Below are 17,493 nucleotides of genomic sequence, written 5' to 3'. Positions count from 1 at the left end.
AGCCACCGCGCCCGGCCAATTTTCTGTATTTTTAGTAGAGATGAGGTTTCACTGTGTTAACCAGGATGGTCTCAATCTCCTGACCTCGTGATCTACCTGCCTCGGCCTCCCAAAGCACTGGGATTACGGGCATGAGCCACCTCGCCCGGCCGTGTGAAATTACTAAAAAGGGACAGTGAACCTATAGGAATAGAAAGCAGGCCGCTGTTGCTGGACTGGGTGTGGCAAAGGGCTGACTATGGAGGAACTTTTATAACAGAACTTTTGGGGGTAATGGAAATGTTCTATATTTGGATTATAACTATGTTTACAAAACCCACCAAACTGTACTTTTTTTTTCTGAGACAGAGTCTTGCTCTGTCGCCCAGGCTGGAGTGCAGTGGCCCAATCTCAGCACACTGCAACCTCCGCCTCCTGGGTTCAAGTGATTCTCCTGTCCCAGCCTCCCGAGTAGCTGGGATTACAGACACGCGTAACCGCACCCAGCTAAGTACGTCTACTTGAGACGGGGTTTCACCATGTTGGCCAGGCTGGTCTCGAACTCCTGATCTGTGATTGGCTGGCCTTGGCCACCCAAAGTGCTAGGATTACAGGCCTGAGTCACTGTGCCCGGTCTAAATTCCTGAGAGGATTAAATTAGTTAATACGAATAGCATTTTTGATGTCTAGCACAGGGGGTGGGCAAACTATAGACTGCAGTGTAATTTTTTTTTTTTTTTTGAGACAGTCTCACTCTGTCACCCAGGCTGGAGTGCAGTGGCATGATCTCAGCTCACTGCAACCTCTGCCTCCAAGGTTCCAGTGATTATCCTGTCTCAACCTCCCAAATAGCTGGGATTACAGGTGTGCACCACTGCACCTGGCTTATTTTTGCATTTTTAGTAGAGATGGGGTTTTACCATGTTGGCCAGGTCGGTCTCAAACTCTTGACCTCATGTGATCCTCCCACCTCGGCCTCTCAAAGTGCTAGGATTACAGGTGTGAGCCACTGTGCCCAGCTCCTGCAGTATATTTGGATATGGCCTATGAGCTAAGAATGGCTTTTTTTTTTTTTTTTTTTTTTTTGAGGCAGAATCTCACTCTGTCACCCAGGCTGGAGTGCAATGGTATGATCTCAGCTCACTGCAACCTCTGCCTCCTGAGTAGCTGGGATTACAGGCATGTGCCACCACGCCCGGCTAATTTTTGTATTTTTAGTAAAGATGGGGTTTCACCATATTGGCCAGGCTGGTCTCTAACTCCTGACCTCATGATCCACCCCCTGTCCCCAGCCTTGGCCTCCTAAAGTGCTGGGAATAATGGCCTTTACATTTTTAAATGAGTGGGGAAAAACCTAAAAGAATACTTTCTGACACATGAAAAGGGTATGAAATTACATTTTAGTGTTCATAAAGTTTTGCTGCAACACAGCTCTTTCACCTATACATTTTCTGTGGCTCGGTTTTTTTTTTTTTTTTTTTTTTTTTTTTTTTTTTTTTTTTTTTTTTTTTTTTTTTTTGGTACTGTGACTCAGATATCTGTGGCTGTTTTACATAATGGCAGAGTTGGGAAGTTTTGAAAGAAATCACATGGTCAGGCTGAGCATGGTGGCTCAGGCCTATAATCCCAGCACTTTGGGAGACCGAGGCAGGCGGATCACCTGAGGTCAGGAGTTCGAGACCAGCCTGGCCAACATGGTGAAACCCTGTTTCTACTAAAAATACAAAATTAGCCTAGCATGGTGGCAGGCGCCTGGAGTCCCAGCTACTTGGGAGGCTGAGCCTGGAAAATCACCTGATCTGGGAGGTGGAAGCTGCAGTGAGCCAAGGGTCCCACTGCACTCCAGATCCTCAGAGATCTTCAGGGCAACAAAGCAAGACTCTGTCTCAAGAGATTAAAAAAAAAAAATTCAGTGTTCATAAAGAAAGTCTTGTTGCAACATGGTTCTTTCACCTACTATTATCTGTGGCTGCTTTTTTACAAAATGGCAGATTTGTGGAGATACCACATGGTCAAGACAGGTGCGGTCGCTCACACCTGTAATCCCAGCAGTTTGGCAGGCCGAGGTGGGCGGATCACAAGGCCAGGAGTTCGAGACTGGCCTGGGCAATATGGTGAAACCCTTTTTCTACTAAAAATACAAAAATTAGCTGGGCGTGGTGGCACATGCCTGTAGTCCCAGCTACTCGGGAGGCTGAGGCAGGAGAATCGATTGAACCCAGGAGGTGGAGGTTGTGGTGAGCCGAGATCCCACTACTGCACTCCACATTGGGCAAAAGAGAGACTCTGTCTTAAAAAACAAACAAACAAAAACGCCAAGCATAGTGGCTCACACCTGTAATCCCAGCACTTTCGGAGGCTGAGGTGGGTGGACGACAAGGCCAGGAGTTCAAGACCGCCCTGGCCAATATGGCGAAACCCTGTCTCTGCTAAAAATACAAAAATTAGCTGGGCGTGGTGGCACGTGCCTGTAGTGCCAGCTACTCAAGAGGCTGAGGCAGAAAAATTGCTTCAACCTGGGAGCTGGAGGTTGCAGTGAGCCAAGATCGTGCCACTGGACTCCAGACTGGGAGACAAAGGAAGACTCCATCTCAAAAAAAAGAGACTGGGTGCGTGGCTCATGCCTGTAATCCCAGCACTTTGGGAGGCCGAGTTGGGCAGATCACCTGAGGTCGGGAGTTTGAGACCAGGCTGACCAACATGGAGAAACCCCGTCTCTACAAAAAATAGAAAAAAATTAGCCAGTTGTGGCTGCGCCTGTAGTCCCAGCTACTCAGGAGGCTAAGGTAGGAGAATCGCTTGAACCCAGGAATTAGAGGTTGCAGTGAGCGGAGATCACGCCACCGCACTCCAGCCTGGGTGACAGAGGGAGACTCCATCGCAAAAAGAAAAAGAAAAAGAAAAAAGAGGCCAGGCGAGGTGGCTCACGCCTGTAATCCCAGCACTTTGGGAGGCCAAGGTGGGTGGATCACAAGGTCAGGAAATCGAGATCATCCTGGCCAACATGGTGAAACCCCATCTCTACTAAAAGTACAAAAATTAGCTGGGCATGGTGACACATGCCTGTAGTCCCAGCTACTAGGAAGGCTGAGGCAGAAGAATTGCTTGAACCTGGGAGACAGAGGTTGAAACAGGCCGAGATTGTGACACTGCACTCCAGCCTGGTGATAGAGTGAGACTCTGTCTCAAAACATAAAAAACAGATAAAAAATTAGCTGGCGTGGTGGCATGCACCCAAAATCCCAGTTACTGGGGAGGCTGAGGCAGGAGAATCATTTGAACCTGGGAGACAGAGGTTACAGTGAGCGGAGATCACGCCACTACACTCCAGTCTGGGCAACAGAATGAGCCTCCATCTCGAACAAAAAACCAGAAACCACATGGTTAGCAAAGCCTAAAATGTTTACTACCTAGCCCTTCAAGAAAAAGCTGGCCAACCCCTGATCTAGCACATTTATTTGGTGCTACCAGCTTCATCATCACCCCCCCCTTCATCAGCTGCTTCTTCTGTCTGGAAAGTTCTTCCACCAGATCTTAGGATAGCATGTTCCTTCTTGGGACTCGGATCACATCTTAAGTGTGACCTCCTCAGAGTTCTTCTGTGGTTACCTTGTTATTCTCTTATCTCATTGCCCTGTTTTAATTCTTGACACGTCCCTTACTATTTGTTTACCTGCTGCATCCTCAGAACTTGGCCAGTGCCTGACTCATAGGAAGCACTCACACTCAGTAACCGCAATGAGCTGAACAGGTGAACAGCTACTGAGCCTGTGGCACAGGGGTCCCAGCACCAGATGTGACATGGGAGGCTCTGAGCTCATGGCTGAGCAAGTCTGATGAAAAGGCCTCACTTAGGTGTGTGTGCACCAGTGCCAGCAGAGCCTTGGCGGGAGAGACAGAAGAACCTGGAACTGCCACCCAGTTCTCATTTTGGCCAATGAATAGATGTGGCACAGTGCTAGGGCAGGACACGCTGGGTGCAGAACAAGGGTGGAGCTGGGGGGCTGGTGGAGTCTGTGGGATCAGCTGAGACTGAGGTTCCTAAGCTGCATGCAGTAGAGAGTTGTACCAATTGGCTGTTCATTTAGACCAGAGGTTCAAGAATCCCCAGGACATAGACCCCCAAAGTGAAGACATACAGGAGGAGTCCCCTTGCTAGGTACCTGCTAACCCAGGCAACTCTCGGGGCAAAGTGGATCCAGATACATCCCAAGCAGGTGAGGGATGAGGCCAGGACAGGACAGTTAAGAGACAGGAGGGATGGCCCCAACCAATAGGAAGGAAATCCAGCTCAAACACCAAGAGGGGAAAGGACCCCTAAAGCCTCCCCCATCCCAACTCAAGGCTGGGGGACTTGGGGCAAGAGCAGGAAGCTGGCCCTGCAGAGCTCTGAAGGTCCACCACAGGGACAAGCATGGAGTCAGCCGGTGTGCAGGTCCAGTAGGCAGCCCCCAGCCCCTCAGGCAACCCAGCCCCACGCCACCAGAGCTCCTCTGGGCAGTCGTGGCTCTGGGTCCCTGAGGTGAATCAGGCAGCGCAGCCAAAGGTCTCTTCAGGAGGCCCAGGGTACTGTAGGCAAGACCCTTTTCCCAGGGAAAGCCCAATATTACCAGGAAGCAACTGGGGCGCCAAGACGCCCAGGAGGGCTCACTGTTGAGCTAGCTAGACACGCTTTGAAAAAAGCAGCGGTACCCCTGCCTCCACTTCCACCCCCAAGTAGGGATCCAGGATGAAAAGGAAGGCACACAGCTTTGGGGAGGGCCAGCTTTGCTCTGGCTCCCCTAAGCCTAGAATGACTCTGTGCACACCCCTCTCTGCACCCATGGAAATTAATCCCATCGTGCCCGGGGCCGCCGCTCTGGTACAGACAGGGGCCCACACCAGTCCTGGACACTCCCTCCCAGGCGGGGTGCTTGCTTAGTTAATTAATTCTTGCCCTGATCCCATTTCCTGAGGGGTGGTCCGGGCGCCCAGCACTACAAGTGAGGTCACTTGAATCCCCCAAAGTTGACGGAGCTTCCTTCAGAGAGACTCCACTTTCTCCTTCAGCCTAGCTCCAAAGCCCCCCACAAAGCTTGGGTAAGCGCCTTCTCTGCGGCCTTGGTTTCCTCCTCTGAAAATGGAGATAATTCCGGAGTTGTCTACTTGACCGGCTGGCTGCGGAGAATCCACACACCTTTACCTTGGAACAATATGCGCAGCGCCCAGCAGCAGCCTCCGGCTCCCAGCCTTTCCTGTCCCTGGGCACCTGCTGCCGTGGGACTCAGCCAGCAACGCCCAAGGCGGCCAGGAGGGACCTGTGCCCTGGGCGCCCGCGTGCCGGCAGCCGCGTCTCCCGAGGGCCTCTCCCCGGCCTCCTCCCTCCCCGGCCTCCTCCCTGCCCTGGGCTTCCTCCTCCCTCCCTCCCCTGAGCCTCATCCTTCCCCGGCCCGGCCTCCTCTCTCGAGGTCGACCCAGTGCCCATTCTTCCCCGGCCGGCCACCGCGGTGCCCGGCCGGGGACCCTCTCCCTCGCTCCGCTCTCGCCACAGGACCCGAGACTCCGCGCCTCACCTCGCGCCCCGCACCGGCCGCCGCGCAAGCGGGTCCGCTGGCTTCCGCGGGTCAGTGGGCCCCGCGCTCCCAAAGGCGCTGCGGGGGCGGGCCCCGCGCCCGGCCCTCGCCATGGCAACGCTACACTTCCGGCCCGCGTTACCGGCAGCCGGAGGCCGCAGTGCCCCGTGGGAGCTGGGGGCGGGGCCTGGAGCGAGCCAGCCGGGGGCGGGGCCTGGGCGGGACATTGGGGGCGGGGCCTGGGCGGGACATTAGGGGCGGGGCCTGAGGAGGGACGGTCGGGGAATGGGGCTGCCGGGTTCAGCTGCGGGCGCCCAGGCGATCCCTCTGCGGCCGCGACCTCCTCGGGCCTTGGGTGAGACGGCGAGTGCTCAAAGGCTCCTGGGACGGTGGTGGAAAGAACCGAATCGTCGTGGGCAACCGGACGGACGCCGGCGGAATGAGTGGCAGCTTTGGGGGTGGTTTCGGCCCGGGACACTGCGGTCGGAGAGGAGCGGTCAGAACTCGGGGAGCCTCCAGCGCCCCACCAAAGAGGCGCCAGTGGAGAGGGGTGCCTTAAGACTTAAGAGGAAGGCCCAGCGCGGTGGCTGACGTCTGTGATCCCAGCACTCTGGGAGGAGGCTGAGGCCGGTGGGTCGCTTGAGCCCAGGAGACCAACCTGGGCAACATAGGGAGGCCTTGTCCCTACCAAAAAGTGAGAAATTAGCCGGGCGCTATGGCGCACACCTGTAGTCCCCAGAGGCTTAGGCGGGAGGATCACTTGAGCCCAGGAGGTGGAGGCTGCACTGAGCCCAGATGACACTACTGTACTCCAGCCTGGGCAACAGAGTGAGACCTTGTCTCAAAACAACAACAAAGACTTGTGGGAAAGAACGACGCCTTGCTGACCGAATGGGGTAAGAGGCCACGAGTATTTAGCCTCCTGAGGTACAGGACTTTGCAGCCTTAGCCTAGGGAACACACCCGAGAGGGCCTCAGCGTCGAGGTGGTGACCGGAGTCCTGAGGGAAACCACATGAGGTCTGAGGGGAGTGTCCGAGATAGAGGGAAAAGGAGCACAACCCGATGGCGTAGCTGCAGTAGCAGGGTGGCACCCCACAGACAAGGCCCCGTCCAGCCTGGACTCCTCCTTCAGGACACCCGCTGCCTGTCCCTCCCTTCCACACCTTGGGATGGGCTGGGCTCCACCATATGCTGCAGATTTTCAGCCTTTTGAGGTGATCATGGTGGGGGCTGCACAAGAAAAGCTGAATTCCCAGAGAGAGCAAAAGCGTATCCCTGGGCCCCCGTGTGTCTGGGGGTCCTTAGCTCTAGTACCAGCACCAACCACTGCTGCTAGTGCCCAGAGCTATCCTCTCGGGCAAACTTGCCCCTTGTGAGCGAGGAGAACCTGGGCTTTGGGGCAGAGTACCTAACACTGGCCTTGCTTGGATGGAGGAGCAGAGACCCTGATCAGATGGCTAGGGAGGAGGAGGTGGCCAGTCCACCTGGACTCCTGAAGCTGCTCCCAGGAAATCACTTGAGTCCGTGTGTTTCCCTTTTGTTCCTAGGGTTGGGGCCTCGTGGCCTTCTCTTCCCGAAAGCCCCACCTGATCATGTCCTGGGTAGGTATCCAGCCCCCATAGCCTAAGGCCTACTAGCTGCTAGGTCTTGAACTCCAGGGACACCCTTCCTTGGGAGCTTAGCATGGGCTAATTACTCCCCCATCTGTTAAGTGGGGTCCTGTGACCTGGCCAGGGAAGATGGGATAAAGTAGTCATGTGTCATCGCAGACCCTTCAAAGAGGAGCCTTGCCACCCAAAGGCAGCTCAGGGGTGGAGACTAAGGCCTCAGGAGAAGCACCCACTAGAATCCTCTCTGCCCCTCCCTTCCAGATTAACCAAAACCTGCTAATTGTGGCAGCCCTCGGGGCAGGCTCCCCTCCCCCACAGCCTCTTCCTCCCTTCCCTCCCCTCCCCTTTCCATCCGAATGATAAAGGGCCCAGCCAGCCAGCCCCCACCCGGCCTCAGGCCCTGGCCCTGCCTCCCACACTGCCCCACTGCCCTGCACCCTCCACCAGGCCAGGCCCCTGCCCACAGTCTACCGTCCTGTATGGGGCCCTGCAGCGGCTCCCGCCTGCGGCCCCCAGAGGAAGAGTCGCCCTCCCAGCCCCCCAAGAGGAGGAAGAAGAGGTACCTGCGACATGACAAGCCCCCCTACACCTACTTGGCCATGATTGCCTTGGTGATTCAGGCCGCACCCTCCCGCAGGCTGAAGCTGGCCCAGGTGAGATGGCCCTGGCCCCTACTCTCTCTTGCACTCCGTGGCTGGACCTTTCCCCAGACCCGTTCCCCACCTACTTCCAGGCTCAAGCCCTGGCCCCCACCCCTTCCTAGCCCACTCAGCCAGTGGGACCAGTCCTGAGAACTGAGGGCCTTGTGGCACGACCCTTCTCCGGGAGCCCCCTGTCCCCTCTGTCGTCCTTTGGTGCAAATATGTTCTTCTTTGGGGAGAACGGGGGCCGACACCCGTGCACCTCTGAGCCCAGTAGTGGGGGAGGGGTGGGGCACTGCCCTCTCCCCTTCCAGGCTCACCATGCTGGCCGGCCACCCGGCGGTTTCAGATCATCCGTCAGGTCCAGGCGGTGTTCCCTTTCTTCAGGGAAGACTACGAAGGCTGGAAAGACTCCATTCGCCACAACCTTTCCTCCAACCGATGCTTCCGCAAGGTGTGGCAGGGCAGGGGCAGGGTGCACGCGGAAGTCCTGAGCATCCGGGGTCGGGCAGCCCCACCCATGTCTGACCCCCACACCCAGGTGCCCAAGGACCCTGCGAAGCCCCAGGCCAAGGGTAACTTCTGGGCGGTCGACGTGAGCCTGATCCCAGCCGAGGCGCTACGGCTGCAGAACACAGCCCTGTGCAGGCGCTGGCAGAACGGGGGTGCGAGAGGAGCCTTCGCCAAGGACCTGGGCCCCTACGTGCTGCATGGCCGGCCCTATCGGCCTCCCAGTCCTCCGCTGCCACCCAGCGAGGGCTTCAGCATCAAGTCCCTGCTAGGGGGCTCCCGGGAGGGGGCACCCTGGCCGGGGCTAACTCCACAGAGCAGCCCAGTTCCTACAGGCATGGAGAACAGTGGGGAAGAGGCCGTGCCCACCCCACCCCTGCCCTCCTCTGAGAGGCCTTTGTGGCCCCTCTGCCCCCTTCCGGGCCCCATGAGAGTGGAGGGGGAGGCTTCCCAGGGGGGAGCCATCGGGCCCTCCACCCTCTCCCCAGAGCCTAGGGCCTGGCCTTTCCACTTACTACAGGGCACCTCAGTTCCTGGGGGGCTGTCCAGTGGGGGACACAGGGCCTCCCTATGGGGGCAGCTGCCTACCTCATATTTGCCTATCTACACTCCCAATGTGGTAATGCCCTTGGCACCACCGCCCACCTCCTGTCCCCAGTGTCCGTCAACCAGCCCTGCCTACTGGGGTGTGACCCCTGAAACCCGAGGGCCCCCAGGGCTGCTCTGGGATCTAGACACTCTCTTCCAGGGGGTGCCACCCAACAAAAGCATCTATGACGTTTGGATCAGCCATCCTCGAGACCTGGCAGCCCCAGCCCCAGGCTGGCTGCTCTCTTGGTGCAGCCTGTGAGGCTCCTGAGGCAGGGGCTACTCCTCCCTCCTGCTCCCATCCCCGGCTTGTTGACGGGGAGCCAAGGCCAGTGGGGTGTCTGCGACCACGGCAGCCCCAAAACACCAGGCAGCAGCCTTGTTGGGAGTCCACGGTGTTTATTGGACTACCTGATGCGTGGCCGTGGCCCACCTGGGCACAGCCCTCGCCCTGGTCAGTCATGCCTCTTTCCTTACACCCAGAGGCAAAGCTGGAGGGGCAGGGCTGAGCCTGGAATAGCCCTTCCTAGTTTCCTCTTCTCAGCCCACCACCCATCCATCCGTCTCCAGCCATCACCTCCCCTCCCTCCCTTGCTCCAGGCTGGGGGAGGGAGAGCCTAATGGTGGATCCAGCCTGAAGTCCTGCCCTCTCTCATCTGTCTGGGAAGGAGGTAGCACCTTTTTCAGGAAAGGGGTTAGGGAGTAAAAAGACTGGACCCTACGTGATCCTGATGGTGGGGAAGATAACAGTAAAGGAATTTGCAACGTTTTAATGCCATGCCTGATTTTTGGGTCAGGAGTGGTGATTTGGATAACCACTTGGGGTGGGTGGGGGGTGTCGGGATTCCCTGCTGTGTGCCGTGATAACAGCAAATGGTGATAAGGAGGAAGGAGGCCTGCTGCCAGATGCGGGGCTGGGGGCGGGGGTGTGGTCACTTCACCAGGCACGACACACTGCGCTGGCTGCGGAGGCGGAGGGGCGACTCTGGGAGTTTGGGGGCAGTGGACCCAAAGAGGCCAAGGAGCTTGTGCCCTGCGAGACGGGGTACAGGGACTTTACTACTGCCTCTGCCAGCAGAGACCTAGCCTGAGACCCCTTGGTCAGAGCTGCCATCCAAGACTACAGGGGCAGGCCCTCTGCAGGCGCAAGGGCCGAGCCGGACCCGCTGTCAGGTCTGGGGCTTGGAGGGCTGCCAGGGGACGGTGTAGGGGTGCAGGGAGTCCCGGTGAGCGGAGTGTCGGTACTCAGGGAGGAGGGTGTCCCGGAGGAGCGTGGGACCCTGCGGCGGCGGGCTGGCCCCAGCTCCACTTGACCCACTCGCTCGGCGAACTTGAGTGAGCAGACTGTCTCGCCCAGATCCTCCGGCCGCGTGGATATCTGCGGGCAAGTGGCGCCGATGGGCGGGCCCGGGTGGGCAGCGCCTGGGATGCACAGCCCCGCCCCACGCCTGTGCCGCCCCGGCGCCCACCTGCAGCAGCAGCACAGCGGTGGTGCCCGGGCCCAGCGCGGGCTGCAGCAGTCGCGTGAGCTGCGAGTCGCGGAAGGGCACGTGTGGCCGGTGGGCCCGCAGTGCGGCCATCACGCCTCCCAGCGCCAGCAGCGAGCGGTTGATAGTCTGGGCCTCCCGCAGGCGCCGGGCGCCGTCTGGGTCTCCCCGCGGCGGGCCGGCCTCCCCTGCCTTCCGTGCGCGCTCGGATCCCGCCAGATCCACCAGATGCAGTGTGCCTAAAGGGGCGAGCGAGCCTGACATGGGGGGAGGCCGGGCCTCGGGTGCGCTGGAGACTCCGCAGGGCTCAGGCACGGGCCGTGGTACCTGCGGTGCTTGGAGCGCGCGGTGGAGACGCCGCGCGCAGCGTCAGCGTGACCAGGGCGTGCGAGCGGGAGCTACGCTGGTTCATGGCGGTGGCAGCGGTGGCCCGGTTGCTCCTCCCCAGTCTCAGCATCTGGAAGACGAGGCAGCAGGGCTGGTCTGGTGCAGGGTCCCCGCCCCCAAGCGGAAGCACGGGGGTCCCGGAGGGCGGAGCAGCCTTACCTGGTGCAGTGTCTCCAGGTTGGGCACGTCCCAGTGGGTGAGGCCAGCCACCTGGATCCCGCCCTGGCCTTCTGGGCCCTGCCTCACGGCCAGGCGTTCGGGAGGCCCTGGAGCAAGGAGGTCCCTAGTGAGAAAGAGGAAGGGCTTAGTTCCAGGGTTCTCTGGAAATCCAGAAGGGCCCTGGGCCAAGGGTGGGGCGGAGGCCAACCGTGGGGAGCAGCCGACCTGACAGCCTCGTTGTAGATCTCCACCATGCTGAGTGTCACCCGGTGTGGCCTGCCAGCCCCCATCTCCCGGAACAGCGACTGTAGTGCCCTAGGAGCTATGCCGGGATCATCAGGAGGGCCCTGAGGGTGGGGTGGGGTGCACAGCGGGCTCACATCCAAGTCATGCAGAGTCCCCAGGGCCTCTCCCACTGGGGCGTGGGCTCCATCCCACCTCCATGCTGTAGGTCTTCCCAGTCCCTGTCTGGCCATAGGTAAAGATGCAGACGCTGTAGCCTCGGAGGCAGGACAGCACCGCAGGTTCCAGCTCTCTGAAGACCTAGGGGGAGGTGGGAGAAAGTGTTTTTGAGTCCCCCTCATGTTGCCTGTTTGTGACCTATTTGGTGGGGTGGGGTGTGCTATGAAGGCAGAGTGTGAGCCTAGTCCCTGGGAGGATGGCTCTAAGGGACTACGGGGTAGGAAGTGTCCTATTGAGAACCGCTGTCTCCCTGGAGAAGCTGATGCTTGCAAGACTTTGCCAGGCAAAGAGGGAAAAGACGTGATGAGAAAAGGGAACAGCCTATGTGGAGGATCTGGAGTCCTGGATGCCACCAAGGAGCCTAGAGTAGCAGCTAAGAGCCCAGGTGTGGTATCCACCCAGGAGGCCTGGGCGGCACCCAAGAGCCCAGGTGTGGTGTCCTTTACGTGGAAGCCGACATGAACAAAAATCCCAGGATTTGGGGAGGCCAAGGTGGGTGGACTGCTTGAGCTCTGGAGTTTGAGACCAGCCTGAGCAACATGGTGAAACGCTGTCTCTGCAAAAACTACAAAAAATTAGCCAGGCATGGTGTTGCACATCTATGGTCCCAGCTACAAAGTAGGCTGAGGTGGGAGGAACTCTTGACCGTGGGAAGCAGAGGTTGCAGTGAGCTGAGATCGCACCACTGCACTCCAGCCTGAAGGCAAAGTGTGACACTGTCAAAAAAAAAAAAAGTGCGCATATATATATATATATATATATATGTGTGTATATGTAATTTTAAAAAAGATTTTAAGAGTCTAGATGTTGAGGTTTGACTGCCCGATTCACACTCCAGTATGATTGGAGTTTACTCATTGGCTTTCCTGTGCCTCAGTTTCCCCTCTAGGGAGTAAGGACTGTAGTGGCACCTGATGTGAATGCCTGTGGCAGTGCACCTAGAGGGCCAGAGCAGTACCTGGCTCACAAACCGTGAGCCCAGGAAGGGCCTACAGGTGTGGGGAATGGTGGCCAGCCAGGCCTGCTAAGCCTAGGTGGCAGGGACAAGTACAGAGGTAGCTGAGACAGGGCTGGGACATTCACCCCGTTGGCACTGGACACCAACAATCTTTTCAGCAACAACATGGCTGGCTTTTATGCCTAGAAGGTCACTGGTAACTGGGTAGGTTGTCAGCTCTGTTTGAAGACTGCCATGAGGCCAGAATCTAGAATTCTGGGCTCTGTGTGGTCACTGAGATTCCATAACTGGACGGAGGTGGTGCTGTGGATGACATTCAGGGGGTGCATCATGACACCACTGCAGAAATGGGAACACAGGTGAAGGGCTTGGCTACAGAAGCCTTTGGTTCAGACACATTGAATTAGAGGGCCCTGTCCAGGACAGCTGTCCAGAGGACAGTGCTCAAGGCATGCCCTGTGCAGGGCTGTAGTTTGGCCAGAGATATGTGTGGGATGAAGAGATAAGTAGTTGGAAAAGAAGGAATCAGGGTGACCCTGGCCACCTGCTGGGCAGTCATCACCCTGTCCGTGAGGCTGGCAGGTAACCTGGGCGTGAGTCACTGCCATTCTGTCCCTTATCTAGTCTCCCCTGGCTCTGAGCCACCATCTCCTTTCTCCACAGAGAGGCTGCACTTCCTCCAGCCACCTTCCCTGCCCCCTGGGCTCCCAAGCCTGCCATACCCCTGAACTCTTGCAGCCACTCCGGGCATCCGGCTGGGGCCCTTGCTGCCCCTCAGGGAACTGAGTGCCAGGCCCTTGAGATGACAACCTGAGTGACAGACCCTCTCTGCTACGGGAGATCTAGCAGCAAAGGGTGCATGCAGATGAAGATGGGGTGGGCTGGGGCTGTAGCCCCTGCTTTTCCACAGGTATCTGGCAGGAAAAGGGTAGGGAAGGAGAGTGGGATCCAGGCAGGGCAGAGACAGCACACTAAGGCAAGAAGCTGCTCACCCATGGCCGCTCACCACAGGCCTCGGGGCCACAAAGCAATGAGGGGCACCTGCCCTCATAGCTGGGCAGACCCTAGACCCCAGCAAAGGGGAGTGGGCAGGCAGTGAAGCCTGGGAGCAGGAAACACCATGCTGGGCTGCCTGTCCTGCCTCCCAGCCTCCTCAGTTCCCTTTCCCTCCTGACTACAGCCCAGCCGCCCTCCCTCATCCAGATAGGCAGCTAGACTGGAAAGGGGAAACTGGAGCCTCTCTTGTTCTTCAGGGGACTCTGAGAAGGGGTCAGCATAGGTTCAAAGACAGGCTGTCACCTCCTCTTGGCTGGCGTCTGGGGGGAAGACCCAGTCTAGGCGGAATCGACGATGGCGTCCCCGGTAGCAGGTGGTGACAGTGCCCCCTGGACCGGGCTCCACACTCACTAGGCTGGAGGGTGTCCCTGGCCTCAGGCGACATAGCACACGGATATTTCCTGCAGTAGGGATCAGGTCAGCAAGATGCTTCCCAGACCCTAAAGCACAGACAGGCTACGCTTCCTCCAGCCACCCTCCCTGCCCCCAGGCTCCCAAGCCTGCCATACCCTTGAGCTCTGGCAGCCGCCCTGGGCATCCGGCTGGGGGCCCTTGCTGCCCCTCAGGGAGCTGAGTGCCAGGCCCTCCAGATGACAGTGCCCCCAAGGCCCAGGACACCTGAGGAAACAGGGATGTACAGTCAGCCAAGCAGCTGCCGAGGTGGGGGTCGGGGTGCTGAGAGTAGCAAGAAGCCCCCATGGGACGCCCCAGCTGTGCTGATCCATAATTTTCACTGGCTTTGGGCCCCTGGGGACATCATTCAGTTAGCCCAGGATAAAGCCCAGGAATAACAGGCAGGGACACCACATCATCTGTCTCCTCTGTGACTCTGGGCAATGCTGTGAGAGTTTTACTATCAACCAGGTTTGCACAGGATGGAAACAAGGCCCAGAAGTGAAATCATACTCTGGGTCACACAGAAGCCGTTTGGATTTCAGAGCCCCACTTCCTAGCACAGCCAGCTCCCCAGGTGCACCCCCATCAAAAGAAAAGTGAACAGGCTGCCCAGAGAGGTGGGGCTCGGTGGGGAGGGGACCTGACCTGGCCCCGGGCCTCACTCAGTGAACCCTGACAGCTCTGGGTAAAGGTGCTGACCAATCCTCGGAGGTCCCCACAGCCCTGACGCAGGCTGGCCATCCGTGCCCGAAGTCCTGGAAAGGAAAGTCTGTTGGACCGGAAGGCCCAGCCTCCAGGACCTCCCGTGAGCCCAAGCCCCAGACCTTACCTGCCAGCTGCCCATGCATCTGCTGCAGCTCCCGCCTGCAGTTCTGCTCCGTCTCCTGCTGGAGCTGCTGAAGGGCCCCTTGAAGGCCCTGCAGCTGCACCTCCTGCACCCCCAGCTGCCCCGCCCAACCCCACCCGTCACTGAGGAAACAGGCACTTACCAGGCCCTGCCTCAGATAAGCCCCTCCCAACACCCAAGCCCTCCTCACCCGAGCCACAGATCCCTGGGCCCCACACCCACCTGGGCTCGGAGGGCTTCTGTGGTGTCCTGGGCCTCCTGAAGCCGGCCCTGGAGCTCCACCAATGCCTCCGCCTCCTCCTGCGGGAGGGTGGGGGCCAGGAGGGAACTCAGAGAGGGGCGTTCTGCGGTACCGTTTCACAGATGGGAAAGTCAAGTCAAGACATGGGCAGAGCTGGCTGTGAACCCGTGCCTCCCAACTCCACGCAGAGCTCCTTTCCACCGTCCGTCTGCTCTCCTGGGGCCAGCCACTCAGAGGGGCCATGGAGAGGGGGGTCCTCCCGCAGGCATCGGCCTCCCTGATGGGGCTGCCCAACACAGGCCACCCCGGGAGGTCCCCAGGATGCTTGTGCCCTGTGGCTGCACGCCAGGTGTGCAGGAGCCCCAGGCTGCAGGAATGGCTGCAGCTCGGGAGCAGGGTACCTGTGAAGCCCTGGTGGGGGGCCCCGGGCCCCAGTGCAGCAAGAGATCCCGCGTCAGGCTCAGGCTCTGCTTCAGGGCCTCGTTCTCCAGGGTCAGATGCTGAACCCTTTTCTCTGAGTCTGTCGCCCCCTGACGGAGAGAAAGCCTAAGCACTCACCTGAAACCACCCGCCAAGCCCCGCCCTGCCAGGTCCCCCGCAGCCTCACCACGCCCAGGCGCAAGCGACCCAGCTCCTCCTCCTGCTGTTCCAGCTGCTGCTTCAGCTCCTCCAGCTGGGAAGAAGTGAGAGAGACAAAGTGGACTTCCTTTTTCCGGCGCCCCAGCTCCCAATCCCTGCTGGCTCCTGGGGCCCTCACCTGTCCCAGGATGAGCTGCTCCAGCCGCTGCCACGCCCTGTGGTCCTCCTCCAACTGGAGGGACTGCTGTCCCTGCGCCTCATCCCCCGGGGGCTCACCTGGGACTGCGGCGAGGCGGGAAGGGCTTTCTTCTTGGGATGTGGATCCTGCAGTCGGGAGGACCCAGTTAGCACTGAAAAGGTTTTTGGTCTGAATCCTCCGGAACGAGGCTGGCCTTGGGACCCCGAACTCCAGGCCGCTCAGGTTCTAACGGGGTTTGCTCCCTCCAGATTCCTTCTTCAACGTACTCCCCCTCACTTACCATCCGGAATTGGGGGCCCGACCCGAGGAGCTGGCTCAGTCCCCTGGAGCAGGGCCTGCCTCCCCCTGGGGCTCCGAAGCCATGCCAGAAGGGCCAAGAGCTGGCTGGTCACTGTCAACAGTGGGGGCACCTCGCCGGACTGCGAAGGCGACAAGAATTGGAGCATGGCTGTGAGAGCCAGGAAGGCCGGCGCAGGCGGCAGGTGCCCGCAGCCCCTCCGCTGCGCTCACCTGGCCCAGGTCCGCCGGGCTCCCGCAGCTCTCTTCCGCCCCCAGCTGGACGGAGAGGAATTCGGCCAGGCGCAGGAGGGCCTCCTCCAGGGACACCGCGGCCGCGCGGCCCTCGGCTCCGTCTTCCGACCCATCCTCAGCCTCGGAGGTGCCTGCGGGTCGCGAAGGGGGGCGGGAGGCATTTCGGGTCACGTGCTGGAGCCTGGGCCTCCGCCCCTCCTAGGGAGGTCCCGGCACCGCCCTCGCACCGCTGGGTTCCCGGCCTGCACCTACCGGCCAGGCCGGTCAGCTCGGTCCACAGCTCCGGTGCGGGCAGGTCTGGGCGCCGGCGACCCCGGGACTTACGAGCTCTCTAGGGAGGGAGCAGGGGCGCCGCTGAGGAGTGGGCAGGCGGCCCGCGGGCCCTTCCCTCTGCGAACCGGGCCGGAGGGTCTGGGCCGAAGTCTGCGCTTGCAGCACCGGAGCGGAGCCCAGGGTCCTCAGCACTGCCCCCCGCCCGCCCCCGCCCCGGGAACCTCGGCGTGGGGGTGGGGCGGGCGGCGGGGGCGACAGGCTGCGCGGCCGGCCCCGCTCACCTGGGCGGGGTCCCCGGGGTCCGCGGCCGCCGCGGCGCCACCATCTCTGCGGAAGAGGCTGTAGAAAATGTAGATGAGCAGCGAGTAGAAGGCGTACATGGGAGCGCGGGGCGGCTGAGGGCCCCGCTTCGCGCCGCCCCGCGTCCCCGCGCCCCGACTCGGCGCCCGCCGCCGCAGTGCCGGTGCGCATGCTCGCGACGGCCGCCCCCACGGCCCGGCTCCCACGGCTGCGGGGCGCGCACGGGGACGGGGGTCCCAGAAACAGGTGCCTGCGGCTGCACCTGCAGACCGGCTGCTTCTCACGGCGCCGTTCCGCGCGCCCCAAACCCTACACCGCGGACACCGAGCTGAGAGCGCCCACAGCTCCCGCGACCCTCCTCTCGGAAACCCTCCCGCCCTCCGCGGAGTTCTCCATCGCTCCGGTTTCACGCGGGGAATCACCCTCCCCTCTCCGGAGCCCCACCCAGACCCCACCTCTCCCCGCAGCCCCGCCTAGACCCCGCCTATCGCAGCCCCGCCCAGGCCTCCTCCCTCGGCCCCGCCCATTCTCCGCTCGCAAACCCGCCGCTCAGCCCCGCCCACACCTCGTCCCTCTAGACCCCGCCCACACCCCGCCCCTCGCAGCCCCGCCCAGGCCTACTTAGCCCCGCCCACACCTCAACCCCGCCCATTCTCCCCTCGGATCCCCGCCCAGGCTCTTCTCCCCTCATCACGCTCCTTCCAAACCACTGTGCCCACGCACCCACCCAAACAGT

General features: G+C 60.1%; 3 protein-coding genes across 10 annotated transcripts in view; 1 reads left to right on the top strand and 2 right to left on the bottom strand.

Moving 5' to 3' along the window:
- Nucleotides 1-5,690, bottom strand: part of PPP1R16A (protein phosphatase 1 regulatory subunit 16A) — a 21,674-nt gene extending 15,984 nt beyond the window's left edge. For 2 of the 5 annotated variants that reach the window (XM_017511692.2, XM_017511694.2), the window contains exon 1: nt 5,532-5,690. The gene's annotated coding sequence lies outside the window, so the exon portion shown is untranslated. Of the gene's footprint in view, nt 1-5,161; nt 5,325-5,531 lie in introns of those variants that run through there. The other 3 variants (XM_037732429.1, XM_017511696.2, XM_017511693.2) reach the window with 2 other exon arrangements.
- Nucleotides 5,691-6,315: 625 nt separating this feature from the next.
- FOXH1 (forkhead box H1) lies at nt 6,316-9,655 on the top strand. Of its 2 annotated transcripts, none has more exons than XM_017511691.2 (3): nt 6,316-6,427; nt 8,172-8,238; nt 8,326-9,655. In XM_017511691.2, exons 1-3 carry the CDS (start codon nt 6,327-6,329, stop codon nt 9,142-9,144), a joined length of 987 nt encoding a protein of 328 aa, XP_017367180.1. In that variant the 5' UTR covers nt 6,316-6,326; the 3' UTR covers nt 9,145-9,655. The 2 variants fall into 2 exon arrangements, with proteins under 2 accessions (XP_017367180.1, XP_017367179.1); XM_017511690.2 differs by lacking the exon at nt 6,316-6,427 and adding an exon at nt 6,621-7,796 and having other exon boundaries at nt 8,134-8,238.
- Nucleotides 9,262-16,928, bottom strand: KIFC2 (kinesin family member C2). 3 transcript variants are annotated; one of them, XM_017511684.2, is made up of 18 exons: nt 16,739-16,926; nt 16,437-16,515; nt 16,164-16,315; nt 15,934-16,072; nt 15,633-15,778; nt 15,483-15,548; nt 15,277-15,405; nt 14,857-14,934; nt 14,617-14,731; nt 14,433-14,542; nt 13,901-14,009; nt 13,635-13,792; nt 11,354-11,458; nt 11,141-11,262; nt 10,916-11,039; nt 10,697-10,826; nt 10,352-10,626; nt 9,262-10,260 (listed from the first exon to the last, which is right to left on the bottom strand). In XM_017511684.2, the coding sequence occupies exons 1-18, from the start codon at nt 16,835-16,837 to the stop codon at nt 10,003-10,005; spliced, it is 2,394 nt and encodes a 797-aa protein (XP_017367173.1). In that variant the 5' UTR covers nt 16,838-16,926; the 3' UTR covers nt 9,262-10,002. The 3 variants fall into 3 exon arrangements, with proteins under 3 accessions (XP_017367173.1, XP_017367174.1, XP_037588364.1); XM_017511685.2 differs by having other exon boundaries at nt 10,352-10,608; XM_037732436.1 differs by lacking the exon at nt 15,277-15,405 and having other exon boundaries at nt 14,857-14,978; nt 15,434-15,548; nt 16,739-16,928.
- Nucleotides 16,929-17,493: the final 565 nt, after the last annotated feature.

The sequence above is a fragment of the Cebus imitator genome, unplaced genomic scaffold (assembly GCF_001604975.1).
Source record: "Cebus imitator isolate Cc_AM_T3 unplaced genomic scaffold, Cebus_imitator-1.0 Scaffold449, whole genome shotgun sequence".
NCBI classification, from domain to species: Eukaryota; Metazoa; Chordata; class Mammalia; order Primates; family Cebidae; genus Cebus; species Cebus imitator.
The sequence above is the reverse complement of the archived record's forward strand: the minus strand, read 5'-3'. Positions and strand labels throughout refer to the sequence as shown.